This window comes from Cricetulus griseus, chromosome 5 (genome assembly GCF_003668045.3).
Source record: "Cricetulus griseus strain 17A/GY chromosome 5, alternate assembly CriGri-PICRH-1.0, whole genome shotgun sequence".
Classification (NCBI taxonomy): Eukaryota; Metazoa; Chordata; class Mammalia; order Rodentia; family Cricetidae; genus Cricetulus; species Cricetulus griseus.
This window is the reverse complement of record NC_048598.1, coordinates 123,225,854-123,248,624: the sequence shown is the minus strand read 5'-3', so window position 1 is coordinate 123,248,624 and position 22,771 is coordinate 123,225,854. Positions and strand designations below refer to the sequence as shown.

The window sequence follows — 22,771 nt, the reverse complement described above, 5'->3', positions numbered from 1 at the left end:
GCACTGCCTGCTCTTCTAGAAGACCTGGGTTCTATTCTCAGCACCTACAAGGCAGCTCACAATCATATGTAACTCCAACTCCAGTGGATCTGATGCCCCTTCTGCAGACACTGCACACACAACAGTGCACAGACATACATGCCGACAAAACACCCACACCCACACACATAAAAGGAAATAAATAAGTAAATCTAAAAAAAAAAAGTTGTGGGACCTTGAATACACCAAGAAGTTTAAGGGATAACCTTTAACTCAGTTTTGGCTATTAATACAGAAAAAGGTTCAATGATATGTAAGATCTTTTGACCTTTTAAAGTGGTGCACATATATGTGTAGGCAAAGCATTCATACATATAAAATAAACAAAACTTTTTTTAAAGGATAATACTAAAAAAAAAAAAAAACAAAACTTAGAACCTAGTCACATGTGATAGCACAGGCCTGTAACAAGAAAAAGGCAGGAGGACCAGGAATTCAAGGTCATTCTCAGTTACATAGCAAATTTGAGGCATGCCTGGACTCTAAGACCCTGGCAAAAAAAAAAAAAAAAAAAAAAAAAAAAAAAAAACAGAAAATAAACCAGGTGGTAGTGGCAGCAGCTGGGATTAATGGCTCTTAATCCCAGCACTCAGGAGGCAGAGGCAGAGGTAGGCGGATCTCTATGGGTTTGAGACCAGCCTGGTCTACAGAGCGAGTTCCAGGACAGCCAGGGCTGCACAAAGAAACCCTGTCTCAAAAAAAACAAAAAACAAACTGACAAATATCCAAAGCAAAACCAAAACAAAAAATCCCAGACAATAAAAAGAACCTATCTCATACGTCAGCTGGAAGGTGGTAGTTCAGGGCTTTAATCCCAGCACTCCCACTACTCCGGAGGCAGTGGCAGATGGATCTGGGTGAGTTCGAGGTCAGCCTGGTCTACAAAGCAGTTTCAGGACAGCCAGAGCTACACAAAAATCCTGTCTTTAAAGAGAAAGGGGGGAGTGGGGAGAGGGAGGGAGGAGGGAGGGAGGAGAGGGAGAGGGTAAAAACTCATATAATTGTCATTATCCCTGGTAATGAAGAGTAACATAGCTCAGCTCAGGGTCACATGGCTCCTAAGGTGGTGGCCCCCAACCATAAAATTATTTTGGCTGCTACTTCATACTGTAATTTTGCTGCTGCTATGAATTGCAATGTAAATACCCATGTTTTCCTATGTGTGGTCTTTTGGGGATCTCAGAGCCATAGGTTGAGAACCACCGGCCTAGATCACACTCAGTCGAAGGCTCCAGCCCCGCTTCGCTGCACTCAAGCTCTGCAGCCTCTTCCCTTAGCTTCTCTTAGGTCAGACCTGATGCTAACTCAAGTCCTTTCCACTGCTAACATTTTATTCTGCCAACCAGCCCTCCCATTGGTTTATTTCAGGGCAGCAGTGAAACAGAATGACTGTGCTCATACACCTACGTACAGGCTTCAAGCTAAAGTAGAGCAGTCTGGTTTAGGAGAAGGCAAAAGAAAATGCTCAACAACTTAGTATCCATAAACTGGACTAAGGAGGACAGATACTCAGAAGGGCATCCTTATGGCTCTTAAGGAGCCCAATAGCCACTCAGGAAGCAGAGGCAGGTGGATCTCTGTGAGTTCGAGACCAGCCTGGTCTACAAGAGCTAGTGCCAGGATAGCCTCCAAAGCCACAGAGAAACCCTGTCTCGAAAAACCAAAAAAAAAAAAAAAAAAAAAAAAAAAGAGGAGCCCAACAGCCCTTCAGAGTAGACCCTGAATTTACTAACATGCTACTGGAAATCGTATAAACTTTGTACAGATTCACAGCAGACTAACCCTAGATCCTGCAGGGCAAACAATAGTCTTTCTGGGCTGAGGTTTGCATGAAACCTGATAAAAGCTTTCTTTTTTTTTTTTTTCTTTCTTTAAAACAACAACAAAACCAGGGTAACCCTAGCTGGCCTGGAGTGCCTTTTTATTTATTTATTTATTTATTATGTATACAACATTCTGTTTCCATGTATATCTGCACACCAGAAGAGGGCACCACATCTCATAACAGATGGTTGTGAACCACCATGTGGTTGCTGGGGATTGAACTCAGGACCTCTGGAAGAGCAGTCAGTGCTCTTAACCTCTGAGTTATCTCTGCAGCCCCTGGAGTGCCTTTTGTAGACCAGGCTGGCCTCCAACTCACAGAGATCCACCTGTCCCTGCCTCCCAAGTGCTGGGATTAAAGGTGTGTGCCACAATACCAATTAAAATCTTTTGTCCTAGAGAAAAAAAACAAAAACCACTTCCTATGCTTTCAGATTAGTACATAAAATTTTATTTGAAACTGTAAGGGGTTTCCAAGGCTCCTAAAATTTCTTTCTGTAAGTATCTCTGAAATGATCTATCCTGTTCAAGGCTTGTGCTCCCAAGGGCCTCCAAACTATCCTAAGATCTGGGCTGGGGTTTCTAGGGAGCTGTACTCAGGAAACAAATTATCTACTGCAACTCAGCATAATTAATCCTACATGGAAAAGACTGAGAGTCCTCTCTCCCTCTCCTTTATACCAACTTATACTGAGGGAATTCAAACAGAGAAGAGCTGTAATTGAATCCTTTAATTCCAGAGAATGTGAAATTAAGAAGGCCTCTAAGAGTATTCCATGCCCCATTCTACCTGGCACCAACAAAGCCTTGTAGAACATTAGAAGGGTTGAAATAACAAGGCAAAGATCTTGTTCCCATGGGACTGTGCTCCACAGAGCCAAAAACAGAATCAGGCTAGACTGTCATTGGCCTTATTAGGTGCTTTTCTTTAACATGTGCTTAAAGAACTATAGGTTACCAGAGAAAACACAAAATTCCAGTCATAACTAAAGAAACCAAAACAATAAATATCATTTTCCACCAGAAGGCTAGCACCAGTTTGTTGGTACAGGCCAGGAGAAATACATGGCCACTAATACAATTGGCAGATTTGTAAATCACTGTAGTCTTTGGTGGTGAGGGTACAATTTGACTTTTTTTTTTCTTTTTGTAAATCAAAAACACCTTCTTTAGGCATGGGGGCACACATTTGTAATCATTCAGAGGCAGCAACAAGAAGATCAAAGTTCAAAGCACAAGGAGGCAAGATGGTCATTGGGCAAAAACTCCTACAATGCAAGTTTGAAGGCCATACCCAAGGCAGAAAGACAGAATGGACCCTTGACAGCTGTCCTTGGCCTTCCATTCACATGACATGGTGTAATACACTCCCCACACATGTACACATGGGTAGTACACTCCCCACAATAACAGCAATAGGAGGGGAGTCTAGTAAAAATAATAATAGCATCTTTTGTTCAGTTCAGTGGCTGCCTGGGCTATACAGTAAGCAGGCTCCTGATGAAAGGAAAGGGACGGGGGAGGGAGGAAGGGGGATAGAGAGGGAGGGAGGAAGGACAGAAATGATGGTGCACATCAGTCCCAGTGCTTCAGGGGTAGAGGTAAGGAGGATCAGGAGCTCCAGTCAATGACGGGCTCCATGAAATGCAGTCTCAAAAACAAAACCAAAGAAAGAAAGGAGGGAGGGAAAGACCACACCCTACTTGCAGATGGTTCCGTGGATAAAGGCCTGATGACCTGAGTTTGATTCCCTGGACCCACAAGGTGCAGAAAACCAAATTCTGCACACTGTCCTCTGACCCCCCCCCACATGCTTACTATAGTACCCCCTTCACCTTCACACACATACACATAAAAACAATACACAAATAAATAACTTTTAAAGTAAAACACACCCTTTGGTGCACCAATTCCTTACAGGCATTTTGCAAAAGTCAAAATAGCCATACAACCAGGTTCAACACAGCATTGCTTATCAGAAACAAGTTTTAGCTTCTAGGTTCACACTATTAATGGAATATGTAGCTTTTGAAGAATGTCCCAGATCTCTAAGGGCTGATATGAAATGATCTCTAATACATACTTAACTGAAAAAAAAAATTAAGCTGGATATGGTGGAGCATACCTTTATCCCCTAGTCCCTGGGAGGCAGAGGCAGGTGGATCTCTGTGAGTTCCAGGCCAGCTTGGTCTGTGTAGTGACATCTGAAGTGATAGATAGATAGATAGATAGATAGATAGATAGATAGATAGATAGATAGATAGATAGATAGGACAAAAGTTGAGGGCCAGCAACATGGCTAGGATTTAAGGCACTTACTGACAGAAAAGCCCGATGACCTGAGTTTGATCCCTAAGATGCATACAGTAGAGGAAGAGTGTACTTTCTCCCACAAGTTGTCCTTTGACCGCCACACATGTACTGTGGAACATGAATGTGTGTTGATAGCATGGGTATTATTGCATATTTCCTTCATTCATAGGATGTATACTTATTATACATTAAATTATGTTTTAAAAAGACAGACACATTAAGAAACTATTCACTATATATACCTTTATAGAGAATGACTACAGACTAAGAAGAAATGAACTGATGTACACTCAAATGGATTTTTCCTTTTATCTCTATACTTTTCTACATAAAAGCTCTACATCCAATAGATGTTACTGTACAAATAAAACAATTATCACCTGCCAGGGAGATGCTGGTGGCCAACCAGCCAGACACAGGAAACAGGAAAGGACGTACAGAATGAAAGACAGGGGAAGAGCCCCAAGGCAAAATGCAGATGAATAGAAAAAGGTTAAATTAAGTTTAAAAAAAAAAAATCACCAGTTAGGGGTCTGGGCCCCTCCCACAGGCCCTGTTCTCCCAGCACCACCTGTTCCTTTGCACACTGCCCTTCCATACAGACCTGGAACTGCCCCCAAATACATCCTTTCACCTTGTCCCTACTACTTAGCAAACATGAAATGTTGTATGTCTTAGAAAATTTAAAAGAAACCATACATTTAGTGAGGAACCAAGGGGAAAGGGAAAGGGGCCCATCCAGTGCACGGCAGGAAATTGACTAGGGAACTTGGGAGAGGATCAGAATTAAGACAATAAATAGCTAACACTCCTCTCAAGACACTGCTGTGACATCATAAATTACTCAAGCTTTACTGGGGATGAATTTAGTATTCCACCCCAATTGCCAGCTATTCATTACAATTACAAGTAGAGCAGAAAGCAGGCTAGGAGAAGGCTAGCATAGGCAGTCCACGTTCTGCCTTTTGTAGCATGGATGAGCTTGAACCATTGTTCTGAAATGGCACATAATGACAGAGAACTCTGCGCCGAACCTAAGGGCCTGTCTTCTGTGCAGACAGTGCTCTCGCCTTAGGCACATAGTGCAGAGGTACACGAGGGGGCCTACCACTCTGTGCACTAGAACAGCAGGAGGGGTGAGAGTGAAAAAGCAATCTCCTCAGCCATGTGAAGCCTCGGGAACCCACTCAACACGAAGGACACTGTTCTGCTGCAGTAGTTCCAAATCCCTGAACTGCCCTGTGAAGGGAATCAACCAGGGCTGAAAATCAAGGAAGATAAGCCTCCTATACTTAACTGCCTGTTTCATTGAGGGTCCATTAATTAAAGAGAACCTTGTTTACTTTCCAAGGCATTCTGCAACATTGCTTCACAGAGTGAGAGATTATCTACACACAGGATTTCTAGAGACGTTAACTATAAAGCAAGCTCTATGTACAAGTGCCACAAAGGCCCTGCCTCCATCACAGGACTTACGGAACACGGAAGAGTCTCTCCTCTATGCCCCATCCCTACCACTCTTAATAATACCTGACGTTTCCCAATTAGTGCTTCAGACAATCAAATTAGGACTGTGCCGGTGTACTTATTTAATAATAATAACAGTAGAAGAAACAAGTTAGCTTTCTAAGACCCCACGGAACTAGTCGGGAACTTTTTGTTGTTATAGTCTCTAGTCCTTTTGAGGGAATGAAAAAGGTGAACCAATTTCCTTCTCAAAAACTATATTATATGAATAGATAACACAATTTCCATATAATTTTGGGAGTTCTACTTTAAGCCTACCGAGGGACACCCTGTGGCCTGAAGTTAAGAAACCCTAGCTCAGTGGCAATGAACATGGAAACCCCACTCCATCCCCACACAGAAGAGCTCCTGTGCAAGTAGTGAGGCACTCAAGGGAGACCTTCATCTCTTCATACAATTGTCCAGAAACTCCTGCCTAGAGTCCAGACTACAATATCTGACTCCACAGGAAGGAGAAGGGATAGGTAACTGCTGGCTTTAAACAAGCAAGACATGTTAAGAGATGCCCAATTGGACAGTGGTGGTACACACCTTTAATCCCATACTCAGGAGGCAGAGACAGGAGGATCTCTGTGAGCTCTAGGCCAGCCTGGTCTACAAAGAGAGTTAGTTCCAGGACAGCCAGGGCTACACAGAGAAAGTCTGTCTTGAAAAAACAAACAAAACAAAAACGAAAAAAGGAGATGCTCAATTGAGCTGAGCTGCTACACAAGTTCTTGCAATACTTGCTGGCTGACTCTACTCCCTGAGAAATGAAGAAGGCAAAGTCTAAAGTCCTTACACATCTGGGGCTTACCTCTGAGGTTTTCTAATGTCCCATAGTCCCACTCCTTCCTTTGAATTGGCTGTGGCCAATAACCTGGGCTCCACGGGGTTAAACATGACACTGTGGAAGGCTGATGGATAATTTGCCAGGCAGAAGGGCTCTGTGAAAACAGAAATGAGACACCGCTTTATCAGGGGCAGGCAGCTGAGCAGGAGTGTGGATGCAAGCAGGAACATACTCTTAACCACCAACCCAAAGGTGGTACCACTTCCATATAGCGCACGCCCCACGAGCACCCTACCTTTATGCCTCCCTGGGCCCTCCAATATCAATCAAATGCATATAGCCAAACTTTAAACAATAATACTCAGATCCTAGTGTCTCAAAGGGAAAAATGAGCTGTTTAAAGATGAAAAATGAATTCCACTAAGAAATTTTCACAACTCCTGGCAAAGTTATTATACCTTTATTATTTCTAAAATTGAAAGTTTTATAAACAAATGAAGACAAAACAACATAGCAATTTCCCTTCTGGTTAAGTCAGGTGGTGGTGGCGCACAGCTTTAAACCCAGTGCTTGGGAGGCAGAGGCAGGTGGATCTCTGTGAGTTCCTGGTCTACAAAGCGAGTTCTAGGACAGGCAGAACTGTTACACAGTTTTCCCTTCCTTGGGGAAGGGGAAAAAAAAAAAGCCTGGTGCCCCTTTTCTGTAACTGAGGGAGAAGGATTATAAGTTCAAAGCCAGCCTGAGTTACATAGCAAGACCCAGATTATGTTTTTGTTTTAAAGTTTAACACTTGAGCTGCCAGTTCCCTTGAGTCCAGCCAGTTCCTAATCAACTTGACCTGGAACTCATGCACCCTTTGCATAAATTATCAGCTCCTGGTGAGGAAAGAATTCCTTTGCTACTGGAATAACATACTCTGGGATCTGCTCCAATCAATCAAAGACAAAAACCACCTCTTCATATATGACTTCCAAATACAGTCCTCTTTAGGGCCCTGGGGAGGGGATGCACTCAGCCACCTCAGCTATGGAGCAATGCAGAAAAGGGAATAGTGTACATACAAGCACCCAGAAATGCAGCAGATACTGTCTGTTGTGACCAGCTCTGCTGACCCCAAGGGCAGGCATCTTTGCTATCCTGAACCTGTAAAGGTCTGATATATGAGCAAATACAGACCTAGGTCCTGCCAGCCAAAGGCGGCAAGACAATAACTGCGAGTCCACAGGTTACCAGTTTGATCATTACAGAATCAAACTAAACAGAGGTAGGCATGACGGTACAATTAGAAGAAACTGTAAGGGGGAAATCCCTCGGCAGGAAATAAGCTAAGAAGATCCATTTCCTGAAGAACCTCAGCATCAATAAAACAAGTCCTTCAGTCAGAGACTGTCAAGCACTTGGGGAGGAGGAGTTCACTGACTACTCCCCAGGGACAGAATGTACTTGCCAGCACTTACCCACATGGAGGTAAGGTGAGTGTCTGTGCAGTTCTTAAACAAGAAGTACACTGTGTCCCTCTTCTCTGTAAACAACCTACAATGTGTGGACCAGACCACATAAGGAGCTTTAGGTGGCTACCCTCCATAACGAAGCATCACGTCTTCTGCTCCTAGGGCCACTCAGTGCCAAGGGGCAGGGTTTGTACAGTCACAGGCAGCTGTAGAATGTCTGGTAAATGTGTTCCACTTCCGACAGCCCACAGCGTCAACGTATCTGTGCTACATGTCGGAGTCTTAGATTTCTTCTTCCTGAATGTTACTCACACGCAGATTATAAAGCAAATACATAATGAAGTTGCTATCTGACTGTTCAGCACAACCCAGCAACTTCGTACACAGTGACCTACCTCCATGGGGAGACTCCCGGATGTCCCAAATGAGAACCCGGCCATCATCTGAAGAGCTGGCAAAAATGTTGTCATTCACCGGGCTCACCGACAAACCATATACTGCATCTTCATGAGCAAACACATCCAGGGTCTCACTGCTGAGAAACAGAAGAGAGAAGCACATTGGCACAAACATATACACAGACATGACGCAGAGTCCCAGCCCTATAGTAACTAGCTAGGATTCAGTTTCTTTCATTCTCAGGACAAAGTTAACCCAGGTAAACCAACAAGATACTGAATTAGCTAAAAGGTGATGTTCAATGTTCAAATAAAAAAGTATATAATATATGTGTATAATTTAGAGGTACTGCCTTTATAAATTTCATAATATTTATGCTAAGCTTTATGCTAAGCATATTTAATACTTCCAAAATTCATTCTGCTTGTATGGAGAGTCAAGAGTAGTACAAGAGTTCCAAAAACAAAGGGGAAGTTTAACAGCAGCCAGACCTGGTAAGAGCAGAAGTAGAGAGGGCCTCTCAGCAGACTAGCATAGAGATTAACAAAACAGCTCTGAGCTGGACAGAACCCCATACACAAGTCCCAGCATCACCTGATCCTATGTTACCTAACAACACATGTCATGGCTATCACAATAGCGTCCCTCACCAAATGAATGTGACAGTTAAATGCATAAAGTACCCTTAGAATAGTGTCTGGCACATGATAGCAGAAACTCAAATGTTAGTTATTGTTAACTATTAATTTTTATTATTTATAAATAATAAATATTAAAGAGGAAAACCCTTCCCTCTTATCTCTATAATTGCATGCCAACTTTGCAAATCTTTTTTTAAATAAAAATTTTTCTCAGCTAGTATAGGAATCATTTTCTTTTTTTCAGAAAACTAATATTAGTTCCATATTATTTTCTGAAAAAACTAAAATCCATGTCTAAGGACTATTTGCCTCTGTTCATCTAAAAAATGGTCAGTCAGTGCCACACACCAATAATCTATTTACCTTTCAACATCATGGAGGATAACTTGCTCATCATTTCCTACAAAGGAAAAAGACAGACATTTCATAATGCTGCAAGGTAGTCCCTTCCACATGACAATATGGAGTTTTAAAGTTTCCAGGAAAAAAATATCATAAATTGGCATCAGTGGGTGGAAGCTCTTGCATTGACAACTTATTTCCTAAGTTTGGTCCCTAGAACCCATGGTAGAAGGAGAAAAACTGAAAAGTCATCCTATACGTTTGCCATGGCATGTGTATTACACACACACACACACACACACACACACACACACACACACACACACACACAATAAATAAATAAATAAATAAATAAATATAAAAATACAGCATAATACAAAATAGGAATGTTAAATTAGAAAAAAATATGAAGACAATTTAAGGCATAACAATCCCAACACTCAGAGGAGGTGGAGGCGGAAGGATGAGGAGGCTCAGAGTCAGCCTAGGATACATGAGAACCTGTCTCAAAAAGCCACATATTTTCTCTAAAAAGAAATAATTAAGGGCACAGTGGTCTTTACAGAGTTTATGTATTGTTTAGAAAAACAAGTAAACCTGGTGATAGTTCTTAGAATGCATTATTCAGAGGATCAGACCAAAATAAACTGGGAAATATGAGTGAATAATCAAACAGTTCACTCATCCACACTAACCCACCCTACCCCCAGGGTAAAGCAACCATCAACTTCTTAGAGTTGGAATACAATCTCTTAACAATTCTAGGCTTCGGCTGTCTTTGTGAATAATAACTACTGACTTTACTGAGCTATTACAAGAATATGAGCCTATAAAAGCACTCAGAGTTGGGCTGAGTACTTGATAGGCCCCCAATAAATGTTTGTTGTTTCTACCTAATCCTTCATAACATGAAAGTATGATGAGTGTGATTCTAAATGATGGTAAAGATTTCTTTCACAACTTTCTCTATATTCATATTCTAAGAATCTAAAACACTACATTCATGATATGCCTTCAAATGTTTTATAATGCCCAAAACAAAGCATGCATGTGTATAAGATGAAAGACATATCCCACTTTCAAATACATAGCCAAAAGACATCTAAATAGAAGGTAAAAAATAGCAGTAAGGACGTGGTCTAAGTCATCGCAACTCTCAAAGTCCTGACTATAAATTCTCCAGTGAGTACACACTAATGACATAAGTGAACTCACACTAATACCTAATACAATAGGGCACTAGGGACATGAAAATAAGATTCTATCCTTCAAGAATTGGTGGCACACGCCTTTAATCCCAGCACTCGGGAGGCAGAGGCAGATTGATCCCTGTGAGTTCGAGGCCAGCCTGGTCTACAGAGTGAGTGCCAGGATAGGCTCCAAAGCTACACAGAGAAACCCTGCCTCAAAAAACAAAAAACAAACAAACAAAAAAAAACAAAAAAAAAATTGGAGTCTGGCTGGGTGGTGGTGGCACACACCTTTAATCCCAGTGCTCCAGAGGCAGGCTTATCTCTGTGAGTTCCAGGCCAGCATGGTCAACAGAGCAAGTTCCAGGACAGCCAGAGCTGTTACACAGAGAAACCTGCCTCGAAAAAAAAAAAAAAAAAAAAAAAAAAAAAAAAAGAAAGAAAGAAAGAAAAAAAAAGAAAAAAGAAAGAAAGAAAAAAGAATTTAAGAATCCAACTACACAAACTAGTAGGAGGGTGAACTGTGGGTCAATGGGACTTTTAGCTTTAGGGACAATTATAGCCTGCATGTTCAGAGAGAAAGTACACAGGAGAGAGAATCAGATATCAAAGACACTCATTAAACTCCTGCTAATGGGATAAGGATAAGCTGGATGTGTGGCTTGGAACTGAGGAAACAGAGGCAGGAAGATTTCCTCAAGTTCAAGACCAGGCTGGGCTACATAGTGAGCAGCAGGCCAGGCTAGGCCAACTTGGGCTGTAGTGAGACTCTGCCTCAGGAAATGTCAAAAGGTGGGGAGGAATAAAGTCAAATAAAGCCACCCAAAGTCACCAAAGACATCAACTAGTTTAGTTGGCAAGAGAAATGAGGCTGGGCAGGTCAACTGGGTTAGACCTTATTCTGTGGGCATTAGAGGGTCAAAGAAAACACTGCCAACTGTGTTTGTTTGTTTGTTTGTTTACCCAAGACAGGGTTCTTTCTGTTTAGTCTAGGCTGTCCTGGAACTTGCTCTGTAGGTCAGGTTGTCCCTTGTACTAAGAGATCTACCTGCCTCTGCCTCCTGAGTACTGGGATTAAAGGCATGTAGCAAATTTTTTTTTTTTTTAATGAAAATTTATGGCCAGAGAAAGATGGCTTAGGAGCAACAAATTTGCAACAAAAGTATGGTGATCTTTGTTGATCCCTAGACTCACATAAAGGTAGAAAGACAAAACCAACTCTATAATAAACTTGCCCTTTTACCTCTGTATACACAATGTGCCATCACATATTGTGCATACACAATAAATTAAGAAGTCATTCCAAAAGACAAAAGTGAGTGAAAATTTGTATAAGCAATGACTTGAAGAAGAGTGAGAGGTCTGACAGACTATAAAACAAAACAAACCAAAAGGCAGGTTGGAGCATGACTTTAAGTTCATTGGAAAGACAAGTTAATTCTGGGTTCTGTAAACCCAGAATTTAGAAGCAGGGCTATGAAGAACAGGAGTTCAAGGCCCGCCTTGTCTACACAGTGAATTCAAGGCCACTATTAAGATGAACCATGTAACCAGGCATGGTGGCACATGCCTGGATTTCTAACACTCGAGAGGCTAAGGTAGAGAATCTCATGCTTTTAGTCAGCTTGGGATACATTCGGAGACCTTATCACAAAGCAAAATCAATCAACACAAAATAAGAACGGCATTTTTGACAAGTTGAAAGTGTATGTTCAGCAGTTTATTTTAGTGTGATTTTCAAAGTTGTTGTCCCTTCAACCCTTATTTTGGCCCTACTGAGGATGACTTAGGCCTTGCACATCTTAGGCAAGTGTTCTAACAGCCAAGTGCATTTAAAATGCTTTTGAAACATGGGAGACATCCAGTGGGAAGATCTGCAGGGCTAGAAATTTTGTAGTCAGAATGGCTAATGAAGTAGCCATCGCCAAGTGGCATGTTAGCCACTCCAACTGTACCCTAACACACTCCTTTTCAAACAAGAGTCATCTATAGGTCAGGACACCAAATTGAGTCACAACCAGTATCTTTAAAAATGAAATAGTGGGAGATAAAATATCTCTGGTATTTAAGAGTGCTTGTTATATAATCATGAGAACTGGAGCTCAAATTCCAGCAACCTGCATATCAAGCTAGGCATCCCTAAATGCTCACAGCTTCTGCTCTGAAGGATGCAATATTCTCTTTACCTCTACACATGTACAAGTGCATGCACGTGCAATACACTCATGCAGACACACACACACACACACACACACACACACACACACACACACACACACACACACGGAGTATGTATTTTTAAAAATAGATGGAATGGGGGCTGGAGAGATGGCTCAGAGGTTAAGAGCACCGACTGCTCTTCCAGAGGGCCTGAGTTCAATGCCCAGCAACCACATGGTGGCTCACAGCCATCTATAATGAGATCTGGTGCCCTCTTCCGGCCTGCAGGCATACATGCAGGCAGGATATTATATACATAATAAATTTTAAAAAATGGATGGATACATACATACATACATACATACATACATACATACATACATACATACAAAATCAAGCCTGATGGGGCAGAGTTTGATTCCCAGGGCCCATATAATTGGAAGGAGAGAACCAACTTTAGAAAAGTATCCTCTAACCTCCACATGCTTGCCATGGCATGCTCCTTAAATCAAGCCTAATGTTACTGGCCTACAATCCCATAACTTGAAATAAGAGTTTAAGGTCAATCTGGGCTATTTGAGACCTTTTGTCATCACCAAAGAAGCAGCTGCAGCAGATATGGAAAACAAGGAAGACAGGAAATGCCTATAATCCTAGCACTCGAAAGACAAACACAAAAGGTCAGAGAGTATAAGGTCATCTTCAGACTCAGCTACATGAGACCTTGTCTCAAAAAACAAAATAATGGTCAAATCTTTCTTTTTAGATGACAATTTATAGCAGGAAACATGGGTCAGGAAGTAAAAGAATGCCGGGTGGTGGTGGCGCACACCTTTAATCCCAGCACTTGGGAGGCAGAGGCAGGCGGATCTCTGTGAGTTTGAGGTTAGCCTGGTCTACAGAGTGAGTCCCAGGACAGCCAGGGCTATACAGAGAAACCTTTTTTTGAAAAACAAGCTCTTTTACCTCAAAGAGCTTATCACCCAGCCTGTTGACTCAAATTCAATTCCTGGAAGTTATATAAAGATAGAAGGAGAACACGTACCTTCATGTGCAATAATAATTAAAAATAAGTACAGTAGTCACAAAAATAAAATCTCAAAAGAGATAGAACAGGATAGAAAGCACAATCAGTGCATCATATATAGTAAGGTTATTGTTTCCTGTGTGTGCACTGTAACAAATGACAACATGAAGATTTTCTGCCATAGGAAGGACCAAGGAAGGGAGGAAGGGATGGAGGGTAGGGAGAAAGAGGATAGAACCCTAACTCACACGTCTAAACAACTATGGCAAGGCAGTAATTTCACAGCTGAGTAAGATGTAGAAAGAAAAATAGGTTCTCTTATCACTCTTAACTAACTTCCCAAGGTACAGTCTCTCCACTTACCTCCAGAGAAGACTCTGGTGTTCCCACTATTGAAAGCCAGGCAGAAAATGTTGGAATGGTGCTCTCCCTTCAGCTGTATGGGCTTGACCCTGGAATGGATAGCTTGTTCCATATGCCATAGCAGAACTCGGCGGTCATCTCCTCCTTTAGCAGGCAACAAGAATCTAGGGTTAAAACCATTGAGATTGCAAGGCTAACACTTGGTTTTGCCACCTCAACTCCCATCCTTTCTGAACCTACACCTACCCAACTATGGAAGATTCTGAGAAGGCACGCAAATCCAGGATTTTTATCTGTGAGGGACATGAACTCTAAACCACCACATTCTCCCAGGTATTGTTTGGGTTTTACTTTTGTTGTCTGGTTGACTGTTTTATCTTGTGCACACTAGGCAAGTGCTCTACCACTTTATTCCCATCCCTTTCCCAGTTTTGACAAACAGATAATACAAAATTAAAATAGATAAGCACTGACATTGAGAACACACTCCTCACCAAATATTGATCCTCCTGTCTTTCTAGAGACCTACTGTTTAAATATTTGTTTATTACCTGGAATCTTTCTAGTAGAGTCTTGGGAAGGGAGAGGGGACTAGATAAAAGAACTTGAACTGGTTTCTACAGCTTGCAACCAAAGAACTCTTAGTGTTTCTAGCATAATAGTTTGCAAAGCAATCTTTGATGTGGTGTTAGTGACTATGGGACAGTACACAGACAACCAAGAGCCTGCTGGACACTACTAAAAAGTTGATGTAACCCAGTTCTCATGGGAGCCCGACTCTTACCTCTGTGTAATTTTCAGTGCTCTGAATTGCAAAAGCAATAGCATATTGTATGAACTAGCTCCTAGAGAATGAGAATATACTTATTCTACACATTTATAGATGTCTGGGAGGAGGAACAAACTATTAGGAACAAGCTATTAATAAAGACTATTCTAGGAAACAGAAGTGGAGATTGCATTTCCCACTTGGTACACACACACACACTCCCTCTCTCTCCCTCTCTCTCCTGTCCCCTACTGGGGCATGAACTTAAAGCCTTGTGCATGCTATCTATTATCACAGAGCCTGAACTCAAAGCCTTGTGCATGCTATCAAGGTACAAGTGTTCACCACTGAACTAATCATACCCATTCCTACTTAAAAACATATATGTATGTAGGTGTGTGTATCTGCAGGTAGTGTGTGCATAAGTGCAGCTTCCTACAGAAGCCAGAGGTGTTGAATCCCCTGGAACTGGAGTGACAGATAGTTGTAAGCTGCCTGACATGGTGCTGAGAACTCAACTTGGGTCTTCTAGAAGAGCACCCAACGCTCATAACTGCTGTGTCATCTCTCCCATACAAGACAATAACATACCCCACCCCCCAAATTAAGTTACAAGAGCAGCAAATCACAGCAACTCTGAGCCTCTGGCTCTCCACCAACACAAGATTAAAAACTACAATGAATGAAATAGCCGAGCTAGTGATGAAGCTGTGCTAACTACATACTTAGCACCACTTAAAGTATGCCCATACAAGGTCATGCCACAGGACATTAAGCCACTAGACTTAAGAGCCAGTGCAGAGATATCCAAGGTCTTTACTAAGGATTTAAAAAAAAAAAAAAAAAAAAAGGGTGTACCATCATCCATTTGTGTAAAACAAGTTTTTAAAAGCTACACAGTAGCAGGAATTTTGGCAGTTTTGTTCTCTGTAGTATTGCCTGCACCTAAGTGAGTGAACCAAAAAGCAAGTGCTGGGCCTCTCCCGCCCAGCAGTGAAGAGCAGGTATACTACTTTCACAGAGGAACAGGGTTCAGTGCTCAGCATTCCCATCAGGTAACTCCAGTTCCAAGAGGATCCATCACCCTCCTGTGGTCTTCCATGGCACTGCACTCATGTACAAAGACACACAAGACACACAAAACTGAAAATCTTCTTTAAAGTAAGTCCTGAACATGATTATAGGTGCACATTTTTGCTTGTACCCCCATAGCCATGCCTAGATGACTTTATGGGAAGTTGTTACAGTGCCCACTGTGGCTCTTAGGCTGGTATAGGGACACTTCTTTTCAATATGGTAAAAATGGAAAAGAACTACATTGTTAAGAGAGAAAAAGTTGCAGAACAGGAAAAGAATTAGACACTATCTTTTAAGTTATTCAAATTATATAAAGGACCCCTAGAACTAGATAATGAGAAATAATCTGAGTATCTGAAAGGGGGCACGAAACATACATTCACTGCTCTTCTCCTGACTGTGGATATCATGTGACAGCTACTTCAAGCTCCTGTCACCTGGGTTTCCCCTTCCATGATGAACTCTACCCTTGAACTTTGAACCTAAATAAACTCTTTCTCCCTTAAAAGAAAAAACATCAATCTGACTTTAAAATGACAACTACATCATCAAAAAAAGATAAGCAAGGGGAAATAAGCAATACACCATTAAGGAAATGAAAAAATATATACATATATGTTGCACAAATCTGGGTAACACCAAATGAGCAAAGACTGAGCATCTACTGATAGGAGATTGATGGGATAGACAGCCACTTGAGAACATACTATGATGGTTTCTTATAGAACTAGACACTTTTATTATGCAATCCAAGAATTGTGTTCTTTTGCACTTACCCCAAACTGCAGGACAAAGTAAGGGGGAGAGGAGATACAGAGAGAGTGCAGGGAGACAGGGAAGGAATTAGTGGGCTTTTGAGGGGTGCGTGGAAACCTAGTGCAGGAGAAACTGCCTGGAATCTGTGAAGGTGATCCTAATGAGGACTCCTAGTAATGTTAGTTACAGAATCTCAAATGGCCATCTCTTGGTGCCAGGGGAGGCTTCCAGGTTACATTTAATTGAGTTGTTGGCGAAGGGGGTCCCACAGAAATCCCCAAACAACCTAAGCTGTTTCTAAGACAAAGGGTTACTCTCTGTAAACCTATAGAGGGGGACTATTGCTAAGGGCAACTTTCATGCAACTCAATGAACAGGAAGAAGTCAAGGGGTGGAGCTTTCACCCCTACCATTCTGGTCTGTTTGGTGTGGGAAGAGTACATTGCAGGGAAATAGTGGTACAGAACTTGTGGGAGGAGCCAACCAACATCTGATTTCATCTAAGGTCCACTCTGGGAGAAGGAACTCATACCCAACACTGCTAGGACGACCAAACACCAGAGACTAAATATCCCAGAGACCTAGGATGAAATAAAAAAAAAGAGCATCAATAAAATGATTCCTAATGTTATCCTGCTATATACTCAGAGATCCGTGCCGTGTCCACTCATCAGATTGTCTTCTTCCGGGAGCAGACAGGAACAGATGCAGAGACCCACAGCCAGACATTATGTGGAGAGAGTCTCCACCAAATCCCTCCCCTCAGAGCTCAGGGAATCCCTCTGAGATTGTAAGGGCCAGAGGAAATGAAGGACACCGGGAGAACCAGGTCCTCTGAATCAACTAGGTAAGGAGCACATGCACTCACAGAGACCGAAGCAGCAAGCTCAGGGCTTACATGGGTCTGCACCCGGTCTTCTGCATGTACATTACAGGTGTCAGCTTAGTATTTTTATGGGCCTCCTGACTGAGAATGAGTCGGTCTCTGACTCTTGTGCCTGCCACTGGACTCTTCCTTCTATTAAGTTGACATGTCCAACCTTACATACCATAGTTTCTGCTTCATTAGATTTTACCATTTTTAGTTGTAATCTCTTAGAAGTCTGCTCTTTTCTAATGAAAGGAGAGGAAAGGAGGTAGAGAGGAACTGTGGAGAGTAGAGGGAAGGAAAACTATAATCAGGATATATGTATGAGAAAGAATCTATTTTCAATAAAAAAGCAAACAAACAAGACTAAAAGTAAACCTAACAAGTTATCAACATTTTGTCAAATCTAATTTGTATTTATAGTTTCTTACATTTAAATAAGAAATTATGTCTTATAGAAATAATGGTGCTGTGGTTATATTTTTCAAAAAGTCTATCAGCAAGGAATATATACTGAGGTGATAAAGCATATGCCTAGATTTTTTTTAAAAATCATTTTTAAAGAAAGAATTAAGAAAATGTAGAAAATTATAGATGGGAACCCTACATTATTCTACTTTTGTGTATGCTCAAAAGCTTCTACCGGTCGTGATAGCACACGCCTTTAATCTAAACACTTGGGAGGCAGAGGCTGGTGGATCTCTGTGAGTCTGAGGCCAGCCTGGTCTATAGGGGGAATTCCAGGACAGCCAGGGCTACACAGAGAAACCCTGTCTCAAAAAACCTAAATAAATAAATCCAGAACATGGGGTGGGAAAGATGGCTCAGAGGCTAAGGCTGGGCACTGCTTTTAAAGAGGACTTGAGTTCTATTCCCAGCACCCACACTGGGTGGCTTACTAACTCCTATAAGTCTAACTCCAGGGATCTGACACCCTGAGAACCGACATACATGCGCTCATGCTCTCCCCTTCCTCCCCCCCCCCATCTCTATCTCTCTCTCTTCTCCTGGACTTTTTAAACATAACAGAAAAGGAAAATGAGGCTTTGCGCAATGGGTTAGAATACTTATTGCAAAGACATACAGAAATAGAGGACACCTCTTACTAAACTTAATAAAACATTGGCCAGGAATCGAATTACAGCATGTGGAGGGGTGGGGGAGATAGGCTGGGAGTGGTAGCACACATCTTTAAACTTTAGTCCCTGCACTCAGGAGGCTGGAATGAGAGGCTCTCTGAAGAGGCCAGCCTGGTCTACATATTTAATGCCAGGCTAGGCAAGGCTACATTGAGAGTTCCTTTCTCAAACAAAACAACAATGAAAAGGCATTCAGAAGTGAGAGGCTTCAGCAGGTAAAGACTCCTGGTTCCAAACCTGAGTTCAATCCTGGGAACACACAAGGACTACTGAAAACTGTCCTGATTTCCACACCTATGCTGCTATGGCATGCACACACATACACAATAAATGTTTATAATATTTAAAAAGAAAAAAATCACTCAGCTGGAAAAAAAGCGTGTCACCTTTGCACTTAAGAGTCTGGACGTGTGTCACCATCCAAACAGCATTATCATTGATCACTGTGGGTATTTGCAGGATGATTTAATTTTACCAAGTATTTAGTCATTGGAAATGCATGGCTACTTGTTGAGTGCTTTGGGATTAGCAACAATGACCTTAATATTAAATATGATGGTGCAAAGCAAACTCCATGGGAGACTGGTATCACTGAGGGAAATCACAGTGGCAGGGCTTGCCCTAAGTGTGAAATGGGAAGTCCCACCTCACCCCCTCTTGCCTCCTCCTTAGGCAAGGTGCTAAGAACCCTGTGCAGAGACCACACTTTCAACCACATGTGGCAAAGAAACTCAGTGTTACAAACCAAGGCCTGAAATGAAGCCCTGCTGCTGCTTTTAAGTCAGCGGAGGACTCAAGAGCCTGAGCTAGCACTGTCCTGTCCCTGAATCCCTCACCAAATCCTGCTGCTTCGCTTCCAGACAGGCTTTCCTGCAGCCAGGACTGGCCTTCAACTCCTAGTCCCCTGCTGGGATTACAGGTGAATATCACCACACCATGCTTTACCTAATCAATTTTATTTCTGCTTTTTTCTTTAGTTCCAATTCCCTTGTCTGTATGGTGGTGCAGCTTGAACCCAGAGTCTCTCAAATACTAGGCAAGTGTTCTACCACTAAAAGCTACACCTTTATCCTCCACTAAGTCAACTCCAGATTTTATCTATTTTTTTAAGTTTTTATTTGTGTGTATGTGCTGTGTGTTCACTCATGTGGGAATGTGCTCACACATGTATGTATGTGTTGGGATCAGAGGTTATCAGGTGTCTTCCTCTACAGCGCTTCACCTTTCTCCCTCCCTCTCCCCCTATTCCTCTCTCTCTCTTTTTCTTTCTCACTCAGACATGGTCTCTCATTGAACCAGTGGCTATCTGTTTTGGCTAGACTGGCTGGCCAGCAAGCTCCCAGGATCTGTCTATCTCTGTCCCTCTGAAATCTCTCTGCCTGAAGCACTGGAGTTACCACAAATGTTGCCAGTAGTAGATTTCACAGATGCTGGGGATCTGAACTCTGGTCCTTATGCTTGCATAATCTCTCCAGGATCTTCATCTAGTCAATTTTAAAAGATTTATTTATTTTATGTGTGTGAGTGCTCTGCATGCATGTACGTTTTTATGCCAGAAGAGGGCACCAGATCTCACTATAGATGGTTGTGAGCTACAATGTGATTGCTGGGAATTGAACTCAGGACCTCTGGAAGAGCAGCCAGTGCTCTTAACCACTGAGCCATCTCTCCAGCCCCATCTAGTCAATTTTAAAAGATAGAATGTCTGAAAAAACAAGTCTGACCTGCAAACAGTTAAAGTGAAAAATAAGATCACTTAAGGTATTTCATGAGCCTGCCATGAGGCTGCTTATAGATTCAGCCTCAGTAGAGTACAGGCCTAGTATGGGGAGCCAAGGAAACCAGGAGGGAATGTGAGCAGAGTGGACAGAGTCCTGAATGAATGTGGACTGTGTGACATGGGCACAGCCATGTCAACAATCACAATGTCTCAAACCATGGGAGCAGCAAAGCCTTTCCCCAGTGAGGCCCAGAAGAATAGCAAAATTTTCTTCTGGTCCATTGCTAATGTTGATGCTAATGTTGACAAGCATGTACGCAGTACACAGACATATATGCAGGCAAAATGTTCATACACATAAAAATAAACAAAACCCTTAGCAACTCTAGCCTCCTGGATGACTGCAATCCCCTGCAGAGATCTTCTACCCAGACTAGCTAACCTCTTCCAGCTGTGCTCCAGCTGTGCCGTGCTTAGACATGCTGCTGCCCCAGAAGAGTAAACACAGCCCACTGGATCCCAACTGTCCTGCATGTGTGTCTGCCTTCTCTTCATTTCCTCATACCCCAATTGGTCAAGTCCCCAGGAACTCAGGGTCACAAGAGGCCACCTTCTCTCCTGAGTGCCCGAGGGAGCATAAAGGTACCTCACAGACAGCTAGGCCTTTAGTGCCATGCACAGGACAAGCAGACTCAAGTATGTGTTTATTTGTTGCTTGTTTGTTCTGGGTGGCACTAGGGATCCAACGCTTGGCCTCCACATGCCACAAGTGCTCTACCACTGAGCAACAGCTGCAGCAAAGGTCAGGTTTCCTCAGATAATGAATAGCTTCAGCTTCTCTGAGAAGTAGAAGAAAGTACAGCTACTAGATGATACTTGGGTTCATTTCACTTTGCACTAAGATCACTAATTAATAATAATAAATAATAAAATAACACAGAAGCTTTTAAGATACAGAAGGGCACCCTTTCCCAGAGGATCTTAAGCACTAAGCAGAAAACTATGAAATCCTATACCACGCTAATACAAAAGCAGTCAGCTGGCACTCTTGCTTTATAGTCCAGAACAGATGAGTTCAGAAGGAAACAGTGTGCTTTGAGGAAATAGGGACACACAGGCCAAGACCAAGAGAGTAGTCAAGACTCAAAACTATTTAAATGCCCAGAAATTCAAATCTGGTTAAAACCATTGTTCAGTAGTGACATATTCCCAACATTCAGGAGACTGAGGTGGCAGGATTGCCATGAGTTTGAGGTCAGCCTGGAATATGACTACTGAGTTCCAGAGACCCTGTTTCAAAAAGTCAAAAAGGGGCTGGAGTAATAGCTCCAGTTAAACGCAATTGCTTCTCCTCCAGAGAACCTAGGTTTGGTTTCCAGCAACCACTCCAGGTGGCTTACAACATCACGTAATTCTAGGAGACCTAACACTCTCTTCTGGTCTCTGTGAGTATTACATGCAGGTGCACGCACACACAAAATTTTAAGCCAAACCAGGCATGGTGGTGAAGGAACAAGCCCCCTTCACCATGACAGGCTACAGAAAAGACTCAACATGTGCTTGCCTGACCTTGCCCCTCCTGCCTTAGTCACTATAGGTCAGATACTCTCGAGGCAAGGAACCAATCTGAAGTTAGCTGGCGGCGCTGCGCTTTATGGCTCTGGGTGTGCTTTTCAGTACAAGTGCACAACAGTGACATGCAGAACATAGCAAGCACCCTGGGAGGGCCAATGGGCCATAACAACCAGTTGACCAATCAACACAAAACAGGCTGCCCAGGCTGGAGAGATGGCTCAGCGGTTAAGAGCACAGACTATTCTTCCAGAGGTCCTGAGTTCAATTCCCAGCAACCACATGGTGGCTCACAACCGCCTTGAATGAGATCTGGTGCCCTCTGCTGGCACTCAGGCAGAAGACCTAATAAATAAATAAATAATCTTAAAAAAAAAAAAAAAAACAAAGTTAAAAAAAAAAAAACAACAACAGGCTGCCCAAGCCCAGAAGAACACCAATCCTGAGGCTGTTGCAGAACCCTAGACACTCCCCTTGCTCTACCCAATATATTTCCCACCTCAAAGCCCCTTGGGGTCCTTCTCCAGCTACCCATCGAAATGAACGGATGGAAGAAAAGACTCTTTGCTTTTCCTTTGGAATGGGTCTCTTGGTGATTTCCGGGGTTCAGAATTTGGGCACAACAGTGGCGCATGCTTTTAATCTCAACACTTCAGAGGCAGAGGGAGGTGGATCTCTGTGAGTTTGAGACCAACCTGGTGTATGGGTAAGGGGAATCAAATGGCAAGTACCAGCAGGTCTGAAGAAATAAGGTTACATGTGGACTCTGCACCTTAGTGCAGAAGTGGCCAGAGGTGGAATCAGGCCTTGCTGAACAGTACT

At 42.5% G+C, this 22,771-nt stretch overlaps 1 protein-coding gene across 3 annotated transcripts in view; it reads right to left on the bottom strand.

Moving 5' to 3' along the window:
- The window catches only part of Dcaf5 (DDB1 and CUL4 associated factor 5), a 94,765-nt gene that overhangs the window by 54,511 nt on the left and 17,483 nt on the right, over positions 1–22,771 (bottom strand). For 2 of the 3 annotated variants that reach the window (XM_027418399.2, XM_027418398.2), the window contains exons 2-5: positions 14,049–14,192; positions 9,330–9,366; positions 8,322–8,461; positions 6,500–6,629 (exon numbers count right to left, since the gene is read on the bottom strand). In XM_027418399.2, coding sequence (XP_027274200.1) covers positions 6,500–6,629; positions 8,322–8,461; positions 9,330–9,366; positions 14,049–14,160 — 419 coding nt within the window. In that variant the 5' untranslated portion in view covers positions 14,161–14,192. Of the gene's footprint in view, positions 1–6,499; positions 6,630–8,321; positions 8,462–9,329; positions 9,367–14,048; positions 14,213–22,771 lie in introns of all 3 variants that reach the window. The other variant, XM_027418400.2, reaches the window with a different exon arrangement.